Source organism: Pseudonaja textilis, chromosome Z (assembly GCF_049901715.1).
Source record: "Pseudonaja textilis isolate UNSWEBS1 chromosome Z, rPseTex1.2, whole genome shotgun sequence".
Taxonomy (NCBI): domain Eukaryota; kingdom Metazoa; phylum Chordata; class Lepidosauria; order Squamata; family Elapidae; genus Pseudonaja; species Pseudonaja textilis.
In genome coordinates, this window is record NC_142008.1 from 116,736,697 (window position 1) to 116,760,175 (window position 23,479).

At 40.0% G+C, this 23,479-nt stretch overlaps 1 protein-coding gene across 1 annotated transcript; it reads right to left on the reverse strand.

Annotated features, from left to right (window-relative positions):
- Nucleotides 1-847: 847 nt before the first annotated feature.
- On the reverse strand, nucleotides 848-20,612 carry LOC148124316 (vomeronasal type-2 receptor 26-like). The gene is made up of 6 exons (XM_087916186.1): nucleotides 20,545-20,612; nucleotides 19,333-19,624; nucleotides 16,893-17,732; nucleotides 2,962-3,189; nucleotides 2,225-2,351; nucleotides 848-1,746 (listed from the first exon to the last, which is right to left on the reverse strand). The coding sequence occupies exons 1-6, from the start codon at nucleotides 20,610-20,612 to the stop codon at nucleotides 848-850; spliced, it is 2,454 nt and encodes an 817-aa protein (XP_087772312.1).
- Nucleotides 20,613-23,479: the final 2,867 nt, after the last annotated feature.

Genomic DNA, 23,479 nt, shown 5'->3' on the forward strand with positions numbered 1-23,479 from the left:
AAAAAGGCATTAAGAGTTGTTAACCTAATCCTATGTAGCTTTTTCTCTGGTAATATCACACTACTAACTAGAGCATACAAAACATTTGCTAGACCAATACTCGAATACAGCTCATCAGTCTGGAACCCACATTACGTATCTGATATTAGCACAGTTGAGAAAGTCCAGAAATATTTCACAAGAAGAGTTCTCCACTCCACTACCTTATGCCACCAGACTTGAAATTCTAGAACTAGAAAACCTTGAATTACGCCATCTTCGGTCTGATTTAAGCATGGTATATAAAATCATACATTGCAATGTCCTACCTGTCAATGAATACTTCAGCTTCAACCATAACAACACAAGAGCACACAACAGATACAAACTCAAGGTTAACCGCACCAAGCTTGATTGCAGGAAATATGACTTCAGCAACAGAGTGATCGATGTCTGGAATACTCTACCTGACTCTGTAGTTTCTTCCCCAAACCCCAAAAACTTTAACCTTAGACTGTCTACTATTGACCTCACCCCTTTCCTAAGAGGTCTCTAGTGGGCGTGCATAAGCGCACCAACGTGCCTACCGTCCCTGTCCTATTGTTTCTTTTATTTTTCTTATATGTACCCATTTCATGTATTCATAACTATGTATACACTTATACTTATTATCTTGTAAACAATTGACAAATAAAATAAAATAAAAATAAATAAATAACACCTTCTAAAGTACCCCTGTGTTTTAGTTCCTTTATACCCACAAAAAAGCATGCCACCCCAACAAGACATCATAGTATACAATCTAGTATTTCTTAATGTTATCCATTCCTTAACCCACATCAGGTTTGTTGCTTGATAGTATAGCTTACTACATTCTTTTTATAAGTTGTTCCCGGTGGTTGAGGTCAGGCCGCAAAACAATGATGTAGCATTTTGGCAAAAATATGCATCCCAGTAATGCAGCACTGGAAGCCAAGATAGAGAAGACCTCCACAGCTATCATGGCTTTTCCTTTTGTGCTCAGATAGGCTGGAAAGAAGGAGATCCAAACACTGCAAAAGGCCAACATGCTGAAGGTAATGAACTTGGCTTCATTATAGCTGTCAGGTAATTTACGGGCAAGGAAAGCCATGATAAAGCTGGCGATGGACAAGATTCCCATATAGCCCAAGACACAATAGAAGAAGAAAGCTGAGCCTTCATTGCATTGTAAAATCATTTCTTGGAGCACTGAGAACATGTCCAGCTCAGGGAATGGGGGAAATATCAACAACCAAAGAATGCAAATACATACTTGTAGAAGAGAGCATGAGAGGACAATAGAAAAGGCCAATCTTTTCCCCACCCATTTCCTCATCTGAGATTCTGGTTTAGTGGCAATGAAAGCTACAACCACAGTGATGGTTTTGGCCAGGACACTTGAAATTGCTACTGAGAAGGTGATGCCAAAAGTTGGTTGTCGGAGAAGGCAAGTCACTTTGCCAGGTTGGCTGAGGAAGACCAAAGGTGAGAGAAAACAGAGCTGAAGAGAGACAAGAAGGGTGTAGGTGAGGGACCAGTTGTTGGCTCTCACAATGGGAGTATCCCTATGCTTCATAAAAGTTCCAAGTACACAAGATGTCAAGAAGAAGAAAGAAACAGCTACAGTGACTAAACTAATTCCCAAGGTTTCCTCAAAACTTAGAAAAACCAGCAGTTTTGAGATGCATCCTTTCTTTTCTTTATTTGGATAATGATCTTCTGAACATTGAAAACAGTCATCCATATCTGAAAGAAAAGTAAAGGCATGTTTTTATATATTCTATATTTTTGAAAATAATATTCCTTATGGGTGCCAACCATTATCCCTCTCAAGTTTTTCTTTTACTGGCTATTAGTTGGATCATGTTTTTATGGAAATGCAGTTTTTCCATCATTGAATCAGCTAGGACCACCATAAAAGAAGCACAATGGGACTGGCAATTAGTCTATGAAATGCAATCCTGTCTGGCACTTTCAAAAATATTAAAATTTAGACTATTTTGATTTTTCCCATTTTTCCAAAACATGGAGAAGAAATTTGTAAAGAAGGATATAAGAGCTCAGCACTTATGGGCAAATTTTGAATTCAGAATGACAGGTTGAGATTCACAGGTATAGAAATGAATACGCACCTAGAAGAACTCATATAACTATTTGCTACACTAAAGTAGTGTATTACAATTTGCTTAGGTATATCTAAGGACAACTGAAATGTCTAACCTACCCTTTTGATTTGAAATCTTCCCTTCTGGACATGGAACACAGTTGTAACAACAGAATTGTTTTCCTTCCAACCCTTTCTTCCAGTATCCAGGGGAGCAATGGTCATTACACTGAGAAAATGGAAGGACCTGGTGATAAATGTAAAAGAAAATTTTAAGCAGTTTGAATTATTATCCTTTATGGTGGAAGGAAAAATATTTGAATTCTCATTGTCCAAAGATATTTTCCATGATCAGTGGCCAGCATGGCTATATGCCAAAGGCACAAGGAAGATTGTTACTTTCCCACCAAGTGGTACCTGTGAGTCTATTCACATTTGTATGCTTTTGAATTCCTAGGTGGGAAGGACCTGAGGCAGTAATGGCTCACCATATTGCATAGCACTCGGTTCTCAAACCTGTCAGTCATAGTCATTAACCACTCAGCCATCACATATTTATACTATCCATTAAAATTTTGACATTATGTGCAAAGGGTGTGTTTGAAGAATGGGAGGGTGAATAAAAAATATATATGTTATTACAATATTATGGGAATGCTGTGACTCCTGTAATTTGAAATGGATAGGCAACCCAAATATGAATATCCGTCTTTTAAATTGTAATGTCATTTTGTCAATCATACACAATATTTGTACAGAAAATGCCATTTCAAAAATGACAAATTAGATTTCTAAGAGACTATGTTCAATATGGGATCATAATGGATCAAGGAAGATTTGATTCAATGAGTCCGCACCTGATTAAAAGCTGGGTGCCAAACAATCACCTCTTCATTAATGATTAATTCCTTCTTATTGGGAAAATGAGGATCCATCTTTCCAACTCTAACTTTCTGAAAGGATCTGTTAGGAAATGTGATCAAGTTGATGATATCAAATCCACCTGTTGCTTCCCCTTTCTCATTCAGGTACACTCTCTCCCCAGCTGAATTGTTGAAAGAAATGCCTTGAAGAAATGGATGGAGCTACTTGAAAGAGAATGAAAGAGAGTATGTGAGAGAGACGAACAGAGACAGAGAGACAGAGACAGAGAGGCAGACATAGACAGACACACACGCATACACACATACACACACATACACAAAGAGAGGATAATAATGAAAAAATGGTCAGTATATTTAACTTTCACTTATTCATTCTTCCCATTGCTTTAACAAATATCAAATAAGTACACTTAGAATATAGATAATCTATATTTCAGAGAAAGACACAGGTCTGTTCTAGTATTAATTTAATATTACTTCCAGGGGGGAAACAAAACAACAGCAGTTAATCAAATTAAAACAAGGTATTGACAATATAAAACTTAATTCAGATAAAATTTATATTCACTATTTTATACAACTAGGCAATTAAATTTGGACCATATCTAAACTCATCCTACATTGTTTGTTCTTCATTAATACTAAGGTATTTGACATCCTGACCCCTGACAAATTTCCTTTAGCAAAATTTTATCATCTGAGACAGAGAGAGAGGCAGGGGGGAGAGAGGGAGGAAGAGGGAGGGAGAGGGAGAGGGAGAGAGAGAGGGAGAGAGAGAGAGAGAGAGAGAAGGAGAGAGAGAGAGAGAGAGAGAGATTGACCTCTCTACTCTAAAATATTCATGAGCCAAGGGGAAATAGAATGGAGAACTGGCTGAAGATAATTTTGGATAGCAATAGAACATGGACTTATTGTCTATGGAGATTCTCAGTCATCCACGTCAAGGATGTCATTGTGCTTTTCAAAAAGGCAACTAGAGAGTCATCAGAACCCTGCCTACCAGGAAAGATGGAAAAGAAAAAGAAAGAAAATGCATCAAGGAAGCCCTTGGAACATGTGGCTACCCCAAGTTGGACTTCATCAAATCTCAAAAGACCCTACAGCAGTGCCTCCATGACAGACAATGAAGTAACATTATCATTCCATACATTGCAGGCATACCAGAAAAGCTCAGGAGGATCTTCAGCCACAATAATATCTCCAAAGTTTGAAGTGTGCTGGACTATACAGCACAGGAAACAATAAAGCAAAACAAAAAGACCCTCCCTAAATCTTTTTTTAAAATGGTAGATGAAATAAACTTAAAAGATACATGGAGAGGAAGAAATGCTAAAACCAAACAATACACCTTCTACTCAAATAGACATTTATCATGGTCCAGAATAGATATGATGTGGATGTCAACAGAATTGTTAACTAATATTCAAGAAATAAATATTGAAACAAGTACCTGGGCAGATCACAATCCAATGACAATTAAATGGAAAGGACAAAGAAGATCTAGATGGACATTAAATAATACTATTTTAAAGGGAAAAGACTTCATACAGTGGATGGAGAAAGAACCGGCTTTTTTCTTTAGAGAAAACAAAAAAGAAGATACATCAATCCAGAACGTATGGGATACAATGAAGGCAAATGCCAGAGGCTTGATAATAGACTATACAAGGAAAAGAAATACCATGAAAAAATTAGCCTTTAAGGCATTAGAGGATGAGTATAAAAGGCTTGAAAAAGAGTTACAGAAAATGACACAGAAAAAGGACATTAAGTTAAAAATGGATATAACCAAATATATAATGGGTCTAATAGAAAAAGAAGAACTAGCACAGAAAATTAGAGCTGCTAAACAGAACTACTTTGAAGACGCTATACAAACAAGAGAATATTGATGAGGAAAGAATTAAACAGTATTTACAGAATGCTAATCTACCCCAGATACCTAAAAGAGATTGAAACAAAGTTAGAAAGCAATATAACAATGGTGGAGTTAACTGAAGCACTCAGGAAGCAAAATAATGGAAAGGCACCAGGCCCAGATGGACTTCTGGCAGAATTTTACAAAACATTAAAAGAATCATTGAATTTTCCATTCCTAGAAGTTATGAATGAAGTTATGTTAAAGAAGAGGATACCTAAATCATGGTCAGAAGCTTATATTACACTTATTCCAAAAGAGGAGGCTGATCCATTACAAATCAAGAACTATAGACCTATTTCCTTACTAAATGCAGATTATAAAATTCTTGCTTCAATATTGGCAGAAAGACTTAAAAAATACTTAAACAATTTTATCCATCCTGATCAAAATGGATTTCTGCCAAAGAGACAAATTAAAGACAATATGAGAGTAATCTTGGACACTTTGGAATACTATGAGGCACATCCTGAAAAACAAATGGCTTTGATATTTTTAGATGCAGAGAAGTCATTTGATAATGTGAATTGGCAATTCATGTTATTACAGCTGGAACAGATGGGCTTTGCTAAAAAATTAATTCAAGCAATAGAAACTATATATTGTTATGTCCCTGGAACTTGCCAAAGTCCCCACCCAGGTCCGTTCATGCTGCGGGGGTGTTTGCTGCCCCTCATTGGCTGGCCTCCCTCGACAGCCGGCTATAAAAGCCAGCTGCAGGGTCCGGCCAGCCGCTGATCGCTGGAAGCCTGCTCCAGGCAGGGCTAACACGTTCAGTCCTTTATTGTTCCAATAAAGTCTTGTTGCACCCAAGCCCTGGTCTAGCCTCTCATTGCTCAACTACAACACTGGCGACGAGGATGGGATGGCTACCAGAGGCAATTCGCAACAACTGAAATCACTAAAATAACCGCTGAGCCGCAGCCACGCCGCCGGAGAGCTCGGTCAGCAAAGAGCGAAAGTAATAGCGTCTGTAGCCGCTTGTTAGCAAGCTACAGAGGAAAGTGAAGCGCTGCGAGCCGCAGCCGCTCAGCACAAAAAGAGCGCGAAATTCAAACGGCTGTCGTTTGGATTTCCAGCCGGAATACAGCGCGGTGATGTTATTCCGAGCTACTGACACTCACGCAGGCGCGATTTTCAAAGCGCTATCAGAGGCGGCAAGCCAGCACCGCCTACGCTCCCCAGGAGCGCGAATTTCAAAATGCTGCCAACAGTCGTTGCAGCTCAGCCCCAGTGTAGCCCAGAGAGAGAGCAGAGAGGTCTATGAAGCCTCTCCAGAGCTGAAGTCACTAGACTAACAAGAGCACAAGTGCCATTTGTGTCCCAGAGAGATTTCTCAACAGCATATCACGCAGGAGTCCTCATCATGAACTCCAACCCAGCCTTCCCACCGTTCAAACCGGAAGAAGAAAAATGGGAATCATACAAGAATCGTTTTAACCACTACATCGACGCTTATCGGTCTGGCTGATGCTGGGGAGCACAGAAAAAGTCATTCTTCCTCAGCTATTGCGGAGCCATCGTTTTGATACTGCCACAGCACTCGTCGCTCCACGTGAGTTAAAAATGTCCCCTGGCCAGAGTTGCTAGAAATTCTCACCAACCATTACTCCCCAGGCCCTCACAAATCGCGAGGCGTTTCACCTTCCGGATGAGGAAGCAAGCAGAAAAGGAAACCGTCAATCAGTATATGGCCACCTTGGGGACTGCAGCCCTCCACTGCGGGTTCGGAAATTATCTTGATGACATGCTCCTCGACCAGCTCGTCTGCGGGGTCAAAGACCTTCACCTTCAGAGGCGACTACTCGCCAGGAAGGACCTCAACCTATCCCAGGCCATCGAGGAAGCCTTGGCAGCAGAGCTGGCAACCCAGTCCGCCACTGAAATTCAAGGCCCCGTTCCCAAACAAAGCTGCGCCACCGTTCATTCAGAAGAGGTAGTCAACGAAGACGACCCTAACGAGCAAACAGACATCCACCGCCTCACTCATGCCAAACAACCACAGGCAGGAGCCAGGCTAGAAACCAACAGCGCACCCAAACACATCATCCTATGCCTATCCTGTGGAGGACCTCACTCGAGAGCTATGTGCAAATTCAGGGTGCCATCTGTAACCAGTGCCACAAAAAGGCCACATCGCTAGAGTCTGCCAGACCGCGCACAACTCAGCACAAAAGGTTCCTTCCTTTTCCCATTCTGGGCCTCAAAGGCAAGTACTCAATTGTCACACTTGCTACCATGCTAACCACACCTGTCACTCTATTAGTAAAATAACACTTTCCATTCTATTAGAAGGTAAACCTTGTCGTATGGAGGTTGACACGGGTCAGCGCTCTCAATCATCTCTTGGAGCACCCTCAAGAAAATCCAGCCCAGACTATCCAGAAACCAGCTCCAGAAGTGCCAGATCTCCTTGAGGGATTACCAGGAAAAGACATTCCAGTGCTCGGCAAAGGCAAGTTCCTTGTTAATTTTAAAGCTTTTAAAGGCCACCTGTCTCTAGTGGTAGTTAACGGCAACCTCCCCAGTCTTCTGGGGCTTGATTGGTTCCCCTACCTCGGCCTAGGGTTAACAGGAGTCCATGCTGTCTCAGCTTCTGACACTGACTCCTTATTCACTGACTACTCAGACGTATTCAGCAATGAGTTGGGGTGCTATAAGGGGACCCCATCTCATTTGCAGTTGACCCCAAGCGGTTCCAGTCCGGCTGAAACCGCGTAGAGAGTCCCATTCGCCATTTGGCCTAAACTGGACGCAGAGCTCGATAAATTATTAAAACAGGGGGTCATCGAGCCGACAGACTTCGCCAAATGGGAGACGCCAATTGTCACACCCCTCAAAAAGGATGGCAGTCTGAGAATTTGTTCTGATTACAAAACAACAATCAACCGCTTTCTACAAGTTAGCGCGTACCCAGTCCCGGTCATTCAACATTTACTGCATACCTTTGAGCCTGGCAACATTTTTGCCAAATTGGACATGTCGCAAGCGTATCAGCAGTTCCCGTTGACAACCAAACGGCGGAACTGCAGACCATTGTGACTCACAGGGGTGCCTTCCGGTGCAAGCGTCTCCAGTTTGGCGTAAGTGTTGCCCCGGGATTTTCCAATCCCTCATGGAGCGTATACTACAGGGCCTCCTGGTGTAGTACCCTACTTCGACGACATATTGGTCTCAGCCAGGACAGACCCCAACTCTTCCAGAGAGTCAGAGCAGTGTTAGACAGGTTCAGACAGCATGGCCTCAAATTAAAAAGGAAAAATGTGCCATTGCCACTAGACAGGTGGACTTTCTGGGCTATAAGATTGACGCCTCAGGCATCCACCCCTAGAGTCCAAGGTCAAGGCAATTCATGAGGCACCCACGCCAACCACTAAAGCCGAGCTACAAGCCTTTTGGGATTATTGAACTTTTATGCATCATTTCTGCCTCACAAAGCATCAGTAGCAGAGCCTCTACACAGGCTCTTAGATAAAAAGCGCCTTGGCACTGGGGACACAAGGAAGACACTGCTTTTCGCGCAGTCAAATCACTGCTCACATCTGACGCGGTCCTCATTCAATTCGACCCACACCTTCCACTGGTACTAGCCGGATGCTTCCCCTTTTGGGATTGGCGCCGTATTAAGCCATAGACTACCCAACGGCTCTGAGGCACCGATTGCCTTCTTTTCCAGAACGCTCTCAGCAACAGAGCGTAACTATAGTCAGATCGACAAGGAGGCTTTAGCCGCAGTGGTAGCATGGTTAAGAAATTTCATGAATTCCTGTTTGGCCACAACTTTGAGCTAATCACGGACCACAAGCCTCTCCTGGGTCTTCTTTCCGGGACAAGCAGACTCCCCAAGTGTTGTCTCCCAGAATGACGAGGTGGACCTTGTTCCTGGCGGCCTATTCGTACAAGCTCATCCACCGCCCAGGAAAAATGTTAAGTCACGCAGACGCCCTGAGCCGCTGCCCCTGCCAGCTCCAGCAGAAGACCCGGCCCTGGTCCACGCCATCTTCGATGTCACCGAGCTCGACCTCCCTGTCACCGCTCTCGACATCGCCACCAAATCCAAGATGGACAAAACCATCGCCCAGGTACTGGACTGGGTGAGGAGGGGGTGGCCAGGCTCAAACCTCTCAGCCGAATTCACACCTTTTAAGACCCGTCAACAGGAGCTGTCTAGCATACAGGGCTGCCTGCTGTGGGGCACCCAGGTGGTTATTCCGGCCTCACTTCGCACACCAGTCTTAGAGGCACTACACGAGGGCCACCCGGGCATCGTCCGGATGAAGGCGTTGGCACGAAGCTACGTCTGGTGGCCGGGCCTGGATGATGACATCGTCAAGTGGGTAAGCTCATGCCAACCCTGCCAGGAATCCAGACCATCCCCTCCAGTCACCACCCTCACAAAGTGGGAGAGCGCCAACGCACCTTGGTCAAGGCTACACATTGACTTAGCGGGTCCGATTCACGGCAAGACCTTCTTGGTGGTCGTAGATTCATACTCAAAATGGATCGATGTGGCCCAACTATCCACAACCACCACGCTAGCAGTTACCAAGGCTCTAACTCGCCTATTCGTAACACACGGGTTACCTGACACCATTGTTTCAGATAACGGCCCCCAGTTTGCCTCAACAGAATTTAGCCGTTTTGCCACAAATCTTGGCATCCGACATATCTTCACGGCTCCCTTCCATCCTGCCAGCAACGGATTGGCAGAACAAGCCATTAGATCCACAAAAGAAGCATTAGCCAGATTCAGCAAAGAAGATTGGCATCACAGGCTCTCCCGTTTCTTGCTGAACCAACACTCGACCCCTTGCATGGTCACCAACAAATCCCCTGCAGAACTTCTAATGGGTAGGTGCCTAAGAACTGTGTTGGATAGGCTCCACCCTCACTATTGTCCTGACACCCCTCTCGCTTCAATGACGGGGGTCAGAGATTTTGTCTTGCAGGAACTTGTATTTGCGAGGAACTATGCCGGAGAGCCGCTGTGGATCCCAGGAGTGATAGTAGCCATCACCGGCCCCTGGTCGTACCGAGTCCAGCTGGAAGACGGCCGCATCTGGAGATGGCACCTGGATCAGCTAAGGAAACGACAGGGTACCCTCGCCAGTGTCGGATCGTGGGCTCAGGTCGACCCCCAGGTGCCACACCAAGCTTCCATCGAGGACCATGCCAGAGCCACTGCACCACCTACACCCGGACCAGGAGAGCTGGCAGTAGACCAGGACTGCCAGATGGGTCCGCCACCGGCACCAGTAGACGGGACCACAACATCGCCAACCAGAAGCACCACACCGGTGCCAGTGCAAACCCCAGAGCGAGGCTGCACCCCATCACCAACCCTACCGGGTTCCTTGGACTCTGAAACACTTGGTAACTCGCTGGAGTTACGACGCTCGGGGCGCCAGCACAGACCGCCCACTTATTTAAGTGACTATGCGTGTTCGCATCTGGGGGGAAGGGGTGTTATGTCCCTGGAACTTGCCAAAATCCCCACCCAGGTCCGTTCATGCTGCGGGGGCGTTTGCTGCCCCTCATTGGCTGGCCTCCCTCGACAGCCGGCTATAAAAGCCAGCTGCAGGGTCCGGCCAGCCGCTGATCGCTGGAAGCCTGCTCCAGGCAGGGCTAACACGTTCAGTCCTTTATTGTTCCAATAAAGTCTTGTTGCACCCAAGCCCTGGTCTAGCCTCTCATTGCTCAACTACAACATATATCATAAGCAAATGGCAAAGGTAATGATAGAGGGAGAACTGACAGACTCTATCGATATAAGAAAAGGAACAAGACAAGCGTGCCCACTATCACCTCTGTTTTTTGTGTTAACCTTGGAAGTGCTAAATAGAAATATTAGAGCTGAAAAGAATATAAAAGGGATGAAAATTAAAAAGGAAGAATTTAAATTGCAAGCATTCGCAGATGATCTGGTTTTCATTTTAGAAGACCCACTAGAAACAGCATCAAAATTGATAGAAAAGAGACATATGGAAAGGTGGCTGGTTTGAAAATAAATAAAGATAAGACAAAGATCTTGAGAAAGAATATGTTATCAAGACAAAAGGAAGAACTGGCAGATCTATTGAAAATCCAGGTCACGAATAAGATCAAGTAGTTGGAGTTACATTTGACAGCAAGATACAGTACACTAAAAGAGAATAATTATATCAAACTTAAGCAGCAGATAGCGCTAGATCTGGTGAAATGGGAAAATTTACAACTGTCATTAATAGGGAGAATATCAAGATCAATATCAACAATCAAGATGAATATATTACGCAGAATTTTATATTTGTTCCAAACAATTCCAATTAGGCTTGGAAAAGATTACTTTGAAGATTTAAATAAAATTGTGTTGAAATACATATGGCAAGGTAAGAAAGCGAGAATAAAAATAAAACTTTTCCAAGATGCTAGAATAAGAGGAGGATTTGATTTGCCTAATTGTAGTTGTACTACCAAGCTGCAAATTTGATGTGGGTTAAGGAATGGATAACATTAAGAAATGCTAGATTGTTGACACTAGAAGGACATGATCTGTTGTTGGGATGGCATGCTTTTTTATGGTATAAAGGAACTAAAACACAGGGGTACTTTCGAAGACATTATATACAGGAGTCTCTGTGGTTAAACTGGGATAAGACTAAAAGGCAATGTTATTTGAAAATTCCAGTCTGGCTATCGACTATTGAAGCTTTTTCTTATCCTATAATATACAAAAAGGAACAAACAGATATGGTGAAATATTGAATGAAAAGTGTTATGTCTCCTCTTGGAGATTCAAACGAACAAACACAAAGCAGCCGTTTCACAATCAAATCAAACTGAAGGAAAATAACAAGATAACGACTGGCAGAAACGGTTAGAATTCCCCTTCAAAATTCAAACAAACAGAGATCTCTTTGCAGTAACGTCCTCATTCAAAATAGACATTTTGTTTCTGGCAAAAGGCACCAGCTCAGCTGTGTCCTTTTATACCCATTAAGGCAACGTGCTAATTAACTGGCTTGCCCTACAGATTAACGTTTCCTGGTTCTGATGTCAATCCACGATCTAACAGTCATCAGATTCAAAGTTTCTTAACAGTACCAATCCTTCCAATCACAACACTATCCCCCACCGCAGGGCCCTTTCCCCGAGTCTGATGTTTAACTTGACGATGTTTCATTGACAACCCCACTCTGTCTCCCACAGCCAATGGTCTCAGGTGGTCTACACATTGGAGACTTGGAAAAGAAATACCATTCTGCGACCAAGCCACCAACGGATTGTGCAAACGCAACCAGGACATTCCGAGCACCAAAGGGAGATGAAGGTTCGAGGTGATATAAAAACTTATCGCCTCCTCATGATCCCCAATGATCATACGCACTGGCTGGGTGGCGAAACAAATGGGCCCAGACTTGAGCTCACGCCCATCCACAGTTTCCACCTTAATGGGTGGATGTACAGCAACCAATGGGATCCCATAGTGCATAGCAAAAGCTCGGTCCATAAAGCTGGTTGTAGCCCTGAGTCCACCAACGCAACAGCAGGAATTCCCTCCTTCTGTGACTGTAGAAAAATTCGAGTGTCCAAAAGTAAATGCCAAGGAGGCCAGGATTTACTTCAGCAATTTGAGGTGGGGATGTGAAATGTGTCCGACCTAGGGTTTCCTTGAGATCAGGTCTACCCTGTTTTCCTGATGAGACAAGAGTGGTTTCAGGTACGGATCTGCGGGTCCCTCTCCATTTGCAGGAATTAACAAAATGTCCCAGACCCCGCAATAAAGGCACAAGCCTTCCTGGAACCTTCTCGATCGTTCTCGTGCCGTTAAGTGAGGGCGGAGGGCGCCTAACTCCATTGGCTCCTCAACATTAACCGTGGGTTGGAAAACTCTCGGTGGCATGGGATGTGCACGAGAAAACGAAGATGATTCCATACCGAGCCATTTGAGTCCACGTTGCTGTAAACGAGCTTCAATTCATAAGCACTGAACTATCAATGCATCCAAAGTTAAAGCCCTCTCTGCATGGACCAGCTCATCTTTGATGGCATCAGACAAACCTTCCTGGAATGCAGCCATATGAGCCGGTTCATTCCAATTGGAGTCCAAACACAGCAAACGAAATTCTGCAACGTAATCTTGGAGGGAACGTTTCCCCTGATTTATATCCCACAAACGTCTGTCCACGGTTTGTATCTTAATTGGGTTCTCAAACATCACTTTCATTTGCTGAAGAAAACCCTGGAAATCATTCAACAACGGGCTATCTTGAACTAACAAAGGAGTAGCCCAATTAGCAGCCTGCCCAGATAAGAGGCTAAGAATGAATCCTGTCTTGGCCCGATCATTTGGAAAGTTTTCAGGCCTCAAGGACATAAATAATTGACACTGCCCCAGAAATGCCGGAAACATGTCCGTTTGCCCAGAAAATGTCTCCGGCATGGATACTGAGCTTTTCCTCACAGGAGGGGCAGGGGGAACAGCAGCAGGGCTTCGTAAGCTGGAAACATAATTCAGCAATTGTGTTACCTGATTCTGAAGTGTCACATTGCTTTGCAGTAGCTGATTTATTTGCTGTTGCTGCTGCTCGACCAAACGCTGCAATTGATTTAAATCCATCTTGCTTGAAAGATGGTTTGTTTAGTCCAGAAACAATAATGTTATGTCTCCTCTTGGAGATTAAAACGAACAAACACAAAGCAGCCGTTTCACAATCAAATCAAACTGAAGGAAAATAACAAGATAACGACTGGCAGAAACGGTTAGAATTCCCCTTCAAAATTCAAACAAACAGAGATCTCTTTGCAGTAACGTCCTCATTCAAAATAGACATTTTGTTTCTGGCAAAAGGCACCAGCTCAGCTGTGTCCTTTTATACCCATTAAGGCAACGTGCTAATTAACTGGCTTGCCCTACAGATTAACGTTTCCTGGTTCTGACGTCAATCCACGATCTAACAGTCATCAGATTCAAAGTTTCTTAACAGTACCAATCCTTCCAATCACAACAGAAAAGGGTGAACTTAAATCTATGCAAAAACTAGAGGAACAAGGTATAAAGAGGAATTTGTTTTCATATGTGCAAATACATCCAAGGTATGATAAAGATTCTAAAACAGAAGGTTTCTATGATAAACTGACTGAGATAAGATTTTGACAGGTACTGATGAAAAGGTGATTAAAAAATTGTATGGATATTTATTAGAAATTAAACTAGAAGAAGAACACGTTAAAGAAACAATGATTGTTTGGGGGAAGAATTTTGGATATGGGATTGATCTAGAGAAATGGCAAAAACTGTGGTCTCAAAATTATAAAATGACAATGTCAACAGCATATAAAGAAAATTTGTATAAGATGTTTTACAGGTGGCACTTTCCCCTGACAAGAATAGCAAGAATGTTCAAGAACAAATTTGAAAAATGTTGGAAATGTCATCAGACACCTGGCTCACATTACCATATGTGGTGGACTTGTGCGGATGCTAAAAAATATTGGACTAAAATCCACACATGTCGGGAAAAAATGACAAAAAAGCATATAGATTTGAAACCAGAGATATTTTTATTGGGAATTTTACCTGAAATATATAGTAAAGACTTGAAATACCTGATTGTAAATGTATTAACAGCGGCTAGGATTGTATTTGCTAAAAACTGGAAAAATGAGAAAACACCATCACAGGAGGAAAATATTGGAATGTGCTGAAATGAGTAGATTGACATATGAAATTAGAGAACAAGATGATAGACAATTTTATAAAATTTGGGATCTATTCTATCAATGGTTAGACAATAAATCATAGTAATGAAATATGTAGACTCTTAGAAAATAATAAATATATAAAGATGTATTCTTTTCTTATTATATCTACAAAATGACTTTAGGATAGATTTGGGGTGAACCGTTATAAAACAAATTAAGTAAAATATGATTATTTCATAAAACATGAATGAATAAAAGTATAGTCAAATGATTGATTAATAATGATATTAATGTATTTAATGTTTGATTGAAAGTACGAGAGTATATACAATGTAATTGTAATTGAAGACTACGAAATGGAAGCACAAAACAATTTGTAAACCAACTGGCACACTGTATGTATATATATGGAAGATGGCTTGATGTTTTTATGTTTTGCTTGTTCATGTTTGTTTTAAAAATCAATAAAAATTAAACAAAAAATCTCAAAAGACCCTACAGCAGTGCCTCCATAACAGACAATGAAGCAACATTGTCATTCCATACATTGTAGGCATATCAGAAAAGCTCAGGAGGATCTTCAGCCAAAATAATATCTCCAAAGTTTGAAGTGTGCACTTCAAACCCAAGTAAACACTAAGGCAGAAGCTTGCCATCCAAAGGATAAAGCATCCTGACATAAATTTAGCAACATGGTATATCCAGTACAATGCAGTGAGCCATGTGCAGATCTGTCCATTGAGGAAAGAAAACAACCACTTCATAAGCACATGGCATAACTTAAGAGAACAAACCCATCAGGACTAGATTCAGAAGTCCATCAACATTCAAAAGACACAAACCATTCTTTTGAAGGCTTCAACCATAACAATACAAGAGGAAACAATAGATACAAACTCAAGGTTAATCGCACCAAACTCAATGTCTGGAATACTGTACCTGACTCTGTGGTTTCTTCCCCAAACCCCCAAAACTTTAACCTTAGACTTTCTACTATTGACCTCACCCCTTTCCTAAGAGGTCTGTAGGGAGCATGCATAAGCGCACCAACGTGCCTACTGTCCCTGTTCTATTGTTTCTTTTATTTTTCGTATATGTATCCATGTATTCATAACTATGTTTTTACTTATACCTATTATCTTGTAAGCAATTGACAAACCAAATAAAATACAATAAAAATAAATAAAGACAGCAAAGTCTACGTTTTGGACAGAGAGGGCCACTTGTTTAAAAGAGGGGTTAAAGAGGCTATCTAGGTCAAAATTGAACACAACATCATCTATCTCCAGTTTACAACATAGTCTTTCAATAGTTACAATAAGTCTCTACACCAGAGGTGGTATTCAGCAGGTTCTGATCAGTTCTGGAGAACTGGTAGTGGAAAATTTGAGTAGAACTGGCAAATAGCACCTCTGACTGGAGATTTTACAGTCTCCTTCCCCTGCCATGCCCACCAGGCCACGCCCACAGAACCAGTAGTAAAAAAAATTAAACCCCATCACTGCTCCATACCCAGTTGCACCAGGTGACCTTCATGACTCAGATAAACCTCCAGGTGACCTTAACTACTCATTAGCAAAATAGAAATGACCAGCTGTCTGCAAATAGTATAATTCCTTCCATTCCCCACCATCCAGTCAGAGCTGAAGAAGTTCTTGGATGAGAAGCAAAACATCTTCAAAAAATAAATAGAAAGTCCAGTTGCCTTTCAAAAAAGCTCTATTTGGAATACTTAAACATATACTGCTTCACAGTGCTTTCTAAGCAGTTTAGAGTCAGCATATTGACACATCTGGCTCCTCATTTTACCAACCTCAAGAAGGATGGAAGACTGAGTCGACCTTGAGCCAGTAGGAATCAAACTGCCAAATGCTGGCAACTGGCAGTCAACATAAGTAGACTATAATACTGCTTTATAACCATTGCACCACCATAGCTCTGATGAGAATCATTATTCAAAAGCCAAAAAAGAAAAAAGAAGAAAGACTGCCTTCAGACACAATGCAATTGAATTCTTCTTGGAACCCAGTTGGATACATTCACAAGGCAGGCCAATTCTATGTAAAGGTGAAAAGTTATTTATACAATGAAAATTGATGCATACAGTAAATCCCATTGATTATACGGAAATTAGGAAATTTGTGGTTTATGTTCACCCCTTTATTTTATAAAACTAACAGCTTTCTTGCCTCGATCTCTCTATTGATTTGTGACCATAGACCAGGTAAATAAGCTATATTAGACTGTGGATGATTGTGGATAATCACTGACATACAAGATAGGTATGACACAGAAAGATTACCTGCCAAGGCAGCAGATTTGGGAATTCAACCCTTTGAATCTCTCTTGGTTGGGATTTTGATTTCACTGCCTCATGCAAAGAATGTGCCACTGCATAAACAGCATTGTAGATACTGTAGCTTTGGCCAGACATCTGAAATTCAAACAGAGGTGCAGGCAGGTTCTCCAAATTCTCTTCCCCACTACAAGTTTCAGTGACCAAGTCTGCCTTTGAAAACAGACAATTAAACAATTGTTGCCAAACTTCTTGAAGAAATCCACTTTTGTGGGTTGAAGGTTTGATGACTTGAATAAATTCTTTGAAGCCTTGAATGTCTCTTGAATGCACAGCAAAGGAAAGAGCCCCATGGAACACCTGGAGATCCCAATTCCTTTGAAATCCCATCAGGATGAAATCAATTGGATTCATCAGGATCCAAACCTTTCTAAATAATGCACTCTCTTTATTTTCAGGATCACGTAGAAACATGATAGTTCTTAGCCACACTATTGTGATGGATTCCCCATGGACAACAAAAACATTCGCTTTTTGGTCTTTCAGTTTATCAGTAATAATTGAGATTGAATTAGACAATTCGGGCAAGTCTTCCAAGTCAAGATATTGTGGAATCTTTTGTGTAAAAGCTAAGCAGATCCCGTTCTGTGAAAGCAATGGCTGCACTTTCTGCAAAAAATGTTCTTCCTTATTTTCAAAAGCAAAGACTCCTATCCACATCCATCCAAAATGGAGAAGAAGTTGTATAAGTCCCATGTACTGATGATCCTCTTTTGGGACCATGCAATAAATGTGAAATAACTCAGTAATTGGAAAGTCTTCTTGGGCAAAGGAACCATAAGTCAACTAAACAAATGAAAAAGAGAAACTTGTTATTCATGAAAATCATGGGGAAAGTGTGAAGAAGACTGTCGGTTAGAAACTTAATGAAACTCTCCCTACATTGAACATTTGTCCAATTCTTTGTAGATTATGACATTTGATGAAAAAGAGGAGCAACTAAAATTCCTTGATGAAAAATTTCCCATCTGAAATTTACTTACATTACAACCATATTAAGTTTCCAAATCCAGAGTTACAGTATGTTCATCCCTTTAGAACTTCTGGAAACTTGCTAAAAATCTGAGCTTGTGATCTTTTCTCAGCTGAAGGAAAGGATTTTTAAGAGCTAGACTTACTGGATTACCTTCTTCTCTTATTTGTAGCAGATAAAAAAAATACTTACACATGGAAGACTATGTCCATGAGATTCTGGAGGAATAACAAGGGTTAGTCATTTCTTCATTTACCATAATTATTATAGAGATCTCCAAAAGTACCAAATAGCCCCATTCTTTCAACAATTTCCAGGCAAATCAATTGAGTTTTAAATTCAGTTATCAGATCCAACCAAGACTACCAAGGGGAGTTGTCACCTATTGTTGGGTAGCTTGGTGGAATATGTAGTTGAGTTGTGGGCAGCAGTGAAAATGCTGATGAGTTGGGGATGGGAAAGAAGTGGCTGAAAGGAGATCATTCTTAAAACCATGAGATATAATAGCAGTGTTCCAATATTTGAGGGGCTCTTACAAGGACGACTGTGTCAAACTATTTTCCAAAGCACCAAGAGACAAGACATGAAACACTGGATTGCAGCTAACAGAGAAGCAACCTAGAACTAAGGATAAATTTCCTAACTGTGAAAACAATTAACCAATGGAACAACTTGCCTTTAGAAGTTGTGGGTGCTCCATCACTGGAGGATTTCAAAAAGAGATTGAATAGTGATTTATCTGAAATGGTATAGAGTCTCCTGTTCAAAGAGGAGGTTGGACTAGGTGACCTCCAAGGTCACTTCCAAATCTATTATTCTATGTTCTATGTGCTAGCCAGCCTTTTCTATCCTCCTCTTCACACAGCTCCAGATTTCACCACAAATAGTAGTCAATCCAAAACATCAGGTTACCTTCTCAAATGAGATTAATTTTGTACTGTGATTTAAATTTTCTAATTTATGATTGTAATAAAAGATTTTGATTTTCTTGACTGATTATTTTGAGTCAACATATTGAGTTGTGGGAATAATTGCAGAAGGAAGAGAAAAGAGAGAAAAATTGAAATTTGCATAGAAGATTTCATGGCAAAATACTAACTGACCCTATCACACAAATCCTTCAACAATTGCTAAGAAAAACAGTTGAGTTTTACACTAAACTACTTTTATCATACACCAGGCAAATTGTAGTATGAAGAGTTGTGACCTATTGCTGATCAGCTCCCAAAATACATGTATGATTGTAATAAAATATTTTGATTTCATTAGATTACCTTGATCCAGTCTATTGAATTGTGGGAAAAGCAGAAGAGGGGTGATAAAAGTGTATTTAATTGAACTCCTGCAGAAAGGCATGGTAAATAACTAGTATCTACTATTAATTGCAAAAGAAATTTCTCTCTCACAATCTACCTGTGGAATTTTGTAGACATGTACACTTTCTGCCATAAAGGATGATGTATCAGGACCTAGTCCCCCAATGATAGCCATGATATTCTTCTGGCTATCACATTTGTAGTTTGGGAGAAATTCCTGGGATTTGAAAAGCAGGTCCAGAGTGGTGCGATAGGTCATCCTTGGGTTGTAGTAACTGTCACAGATGTGGAACCCGAGAGTGATGTTAGGTAAGATCTGGGAGTCCTCATTGATTTCCTTCACAGCAAAGGCCAAGGCGAGGGCATGCTGGTAGAATTTGGTTATTACACTGCAAATAGTTTAAACATCCCCATTGAACAAAATAAGTTGACAATTCTTTTATGGTGAAAGCATTGATATATGAGTAATAACCATTTCTGTCACTTGTAAATGAGAAGATGAGGATCTTGTTAAAATACTAATAATTTGTATAGTTTTCAACTATGTAAAGTGTTTCCCTGATTTGCAGCAAATAAGTATAGAGCAAAGTTAATGTTTTCCCCCCAAAACTATCACATTTATTTAGAATTCAACCAGCAGGTAACACTCTTTTAATATATGTAAGTTATGCATGGAGTGACTGCGTAGCCTGGATAATTTTTGTTATCTTACACTCTCAAAATGTTCTCCCAAAGAGAACCATATATAACATTTATATGATTTACAACAAATATGTATAGAATAAGTTGTGATTATTTTTCAAGCTATGGCATTTATTTTGATCCATTTGGTGTAAAATAGAATACAACCATCAAGTATCACTCTTTTAAAATATGTCAATTATGTGAGGAGTGACTGCACAGACTAGATAATTATATTCACTAAATGTTCTCCAAAAGAATTCTTGCACCATAATTTCACACATTTCATCAGTAATAAATCATTTCATTAACACAATGAAATGATTTATTTTCCCACAATCAGATAAGTTTGAAAGGCAAGGAAGCAAGAGTAAGTTTATATTAAAAAAAAAACAGGCATTTATTCTCAAAGAACTATTAGTCACAGAAGCAATTTTGGGAGACCCTGGTTAAGATTAGAACATGAATGGAAAGTAAAAAAATCCTTACAGTGGCAAATCATAACGTTTTAGAGAAGGGTGTTTTTTAAATTCAATTCCAAAAACATTGTGAATTATCTGAGACACCATCCCACCCATGATGAGATCACCAGGTTGGTACCACTCATGGAGAACAGGGAAAGCATTACTTGCTGGGCAGCTCAGAGCAACTACTTTCTGCACCAAGAGCATCAGAAGGAACAACATCTTCAGGCATTTGTCATAGTGAAAATATTTGTGCCTCCTGTCCATAAAGAAGTTTGTTTTTCAATGGTTCATTCAATGATTCATCCAAAGTTTATATCTGACAATGCACCTAATCAGAAATCCCACCATTTTCTCTTTGAAGTTCAATGTGTCTGCAACTTTGTATACTGAGTATCATTAGGATTGAACAGATGTTCTGGAAAAGAAGAGATGAGAGAGGAAACTTGTAGCAATGAATCCCTATGGAGCCGTTATTATCCCTTGGTGCCAATCTCCCTGGGGTTGAAGAGTTACTTTATAACCAGATATATACTTTAATTGTTCCTGGATTTAAATATCTTTATGTACAGCGCTTGATGTTTTGACCTAGTTAAAAAAATACAGTGATTCCTGTAGGATATAATTATTTTGTTTTTGAGAGAATAAGTGGTTCAATTGGAGGTTCAAATTTTTTTGAAATGAGCAAATGCTAATAAAAATAATCTAAGAGACATTGGCAATTGAAAATAGCCTCAAGTGTTGAAGTTAATGTTCATTCCTTACAATGGAACAGGGTTCCCATTTTCCATATAAAATGAATAGAATTGTTTAGTAGAGAAGAGGAAACATTTTTACACATTAAGGTCTGAGAGAATATTTCAAAAATAAATCAACAGACTAAGATAATCCAGAACCCATAGGATGCTTTATTCTATAAGGTACTGCAGTACCAGACCCCTAACCCCTAAACCCATTTTAGGAGAAAGGAGACACTCCCTTTTAGTAAATTCAGCTTATTTAACAGATTACATAATACTTCCTGTTTTCCATACATAGAAGTTATAGATGTTTTCATAGGAAAGACATGGGTAGTCCTGGGTGTTTTTCCATAACTCCTTCCATGCATGCCTGGAAATTTCCCAACTTTCTTTACTTCACCATTTATCTTCAGATTTCCTGTTTTCTCCTTACAAGATTACACAAGAGATCATTAATATCCCTTAATATGTCTTATAATGTGAAGACGCCCCAGTAAACTAAACCAAGGACAGGATATTTCACAATTCTGCATAACTCTTTAGCAATAAACACATTGCATAAATGTTCTGATCTTTAAAAAGTTCAGATAGCTAACACAAAATGGCTTCAGTTTGGTTCTTTATATTCTGAGGTGTATAAGCCAAATTTCCATATATAACAGGTCTGACAAATAAGCCAATAATTTCTTTGGAGGTTTTATTCACATTTTCTGTGAAAGAATGTTGAAGAATGAAACAATAACAATGATGGTACTGATATTTCAAAATTTTCATTAGACACTGCCTTGAGTTTAATAATCTACCCATCCAAATATTAGTTATTTATTTACTTATTTTATTTGTATTCTGATTTGTATTATTTTTTGAAATAACTCAAGGCAGAGAAGATATCTAATACACCTTCTTCCTCCTATGATAGTATATGATATAATATACTATGATATAGTATACTATGATGTGATACAATAGTAATCATACGATATGATAGTGAATAATGGCTATTACAACACTTTCCCAATGTCTAAGGGGCTGCCCCAAAGAAGAAATGAGTCAATCTATTCTCCAAAGCACTTGAAGGCAGAACAAGAAGCAATGGATGGGAACCAATCAAGGAGAGAAGCAACCTAGAACTAAGGAGAAATTTCCTGAAAGTGAGAACAATTAATCAGTGGGATGACTCGCTTCAAAAAGTTGTGGATGCTCCATCATTAATGATTTAATTAATGATTTCTATATGTCTCCTATGGATAGCAAACAATATTTCTCTTTTTTTGTGAGCAATTTCACAAAGCCACAAATATAAAATGATTTGCTAATTCCTCTTTATGAGTTGCTCCCTGTGGTTGAGGTCAGGCCTAAAAACAATGATGTAGCATTTTGGCAGGAATATGCATCCCAGAAATGCAGCACTGGAGGACAAGATGGAGAAGACCTCTACAGCTACCATGGCTTTCCCTTTTGTGCTCAGATGGCTGGAAAGAAGGAGATCCACACATTGCAAAAGGCCAACATACTGAAGGTGATGAACTTGGCTTCATTAAAGCTGTCAGGTAATTTACGGGCAAGAAAAGCCACAATAAAGCTGGCCTTGGCCAAAATACCAGTGTAGCCCAAAACACAGTAGAAGAAGGAAGCTGACTCCTCATTGCACTGTAAACTCATTTCTTGGAGCTCTGAGTGCATGTCCAATTCAGGAAATGGGAGAGATGTGGACAATAGAAAATAGAAATTGAAAAAACACTATTTTATATACTATCACAAAATTGAATACATTATAATTACAATGTATGTGTAAATCTGAGAAGTTGAAAGAGTATTATTATGTATATTTAATTAATATAATAATTGTTATCCAGATTTTGTCTAAAGTAAATTGACCCAAACAATGTACTGTTCACTAAGTACCTTGAAGGAAAATTATATAGATGATTGATAGATAGATAGATAGGTGATAGATAGATAGAGAGATAGATAGATAGAGATGATATAGATATAGATATAAATGATATAGAGATAGAGATAGATAGATAGATATATAGATAGATAGATGATAGATAGATAGATAGATAGATAGATAGATAGATAGATAGATAGATAGATAGATAGATAGCCTGGTGTACTAGATATTGCATATCTCATCCAAAAGGTTAGTGAAAGACACATCCAAATAAAATAAAATAAAATCAAAATTTATTATGGTCAATGGCTAGTGTATAGTTCTATTAAGGGAAGAGAGAGAAAGAAGACTATGTTTTATATAATGTCCTTAAATTGGAACGTTATTAAAATTGGATAATAGGGAAAAGTAGAAATATATTGGTGAATGAAGAGTAAATGGCTTTGACACTTCCTGAAAACT

What these genes read in the sequence shown, in the direction of transcription:
- LOC148124316 (XM_087916186.1), bottom strand. Translation starts at nt 20,612, where the DNA reads ATGCCTGAAGATGTTGTTCCTTCTGATGCTCTTGGTGCAGAAAGTAGT. An exon ending in CAAATCTGCTGCCTTGGCAG is followed by an intron (nt 3,190 to 16,892) that starts GTAATCTTTCTG and finishes TCTTTCAAGTAG; the next exon opens with CTCCATCCATTTCTTCAAGG. An exon ending in GAAGATTTCAAATCAAAAGG is followed by an intron (nt 1,747 to 2,224) that starts GTAGGTTAGACA and finishes CTTTTCTTTCAG; the next exon opens with ATATGGATGACTGTTTTCAA.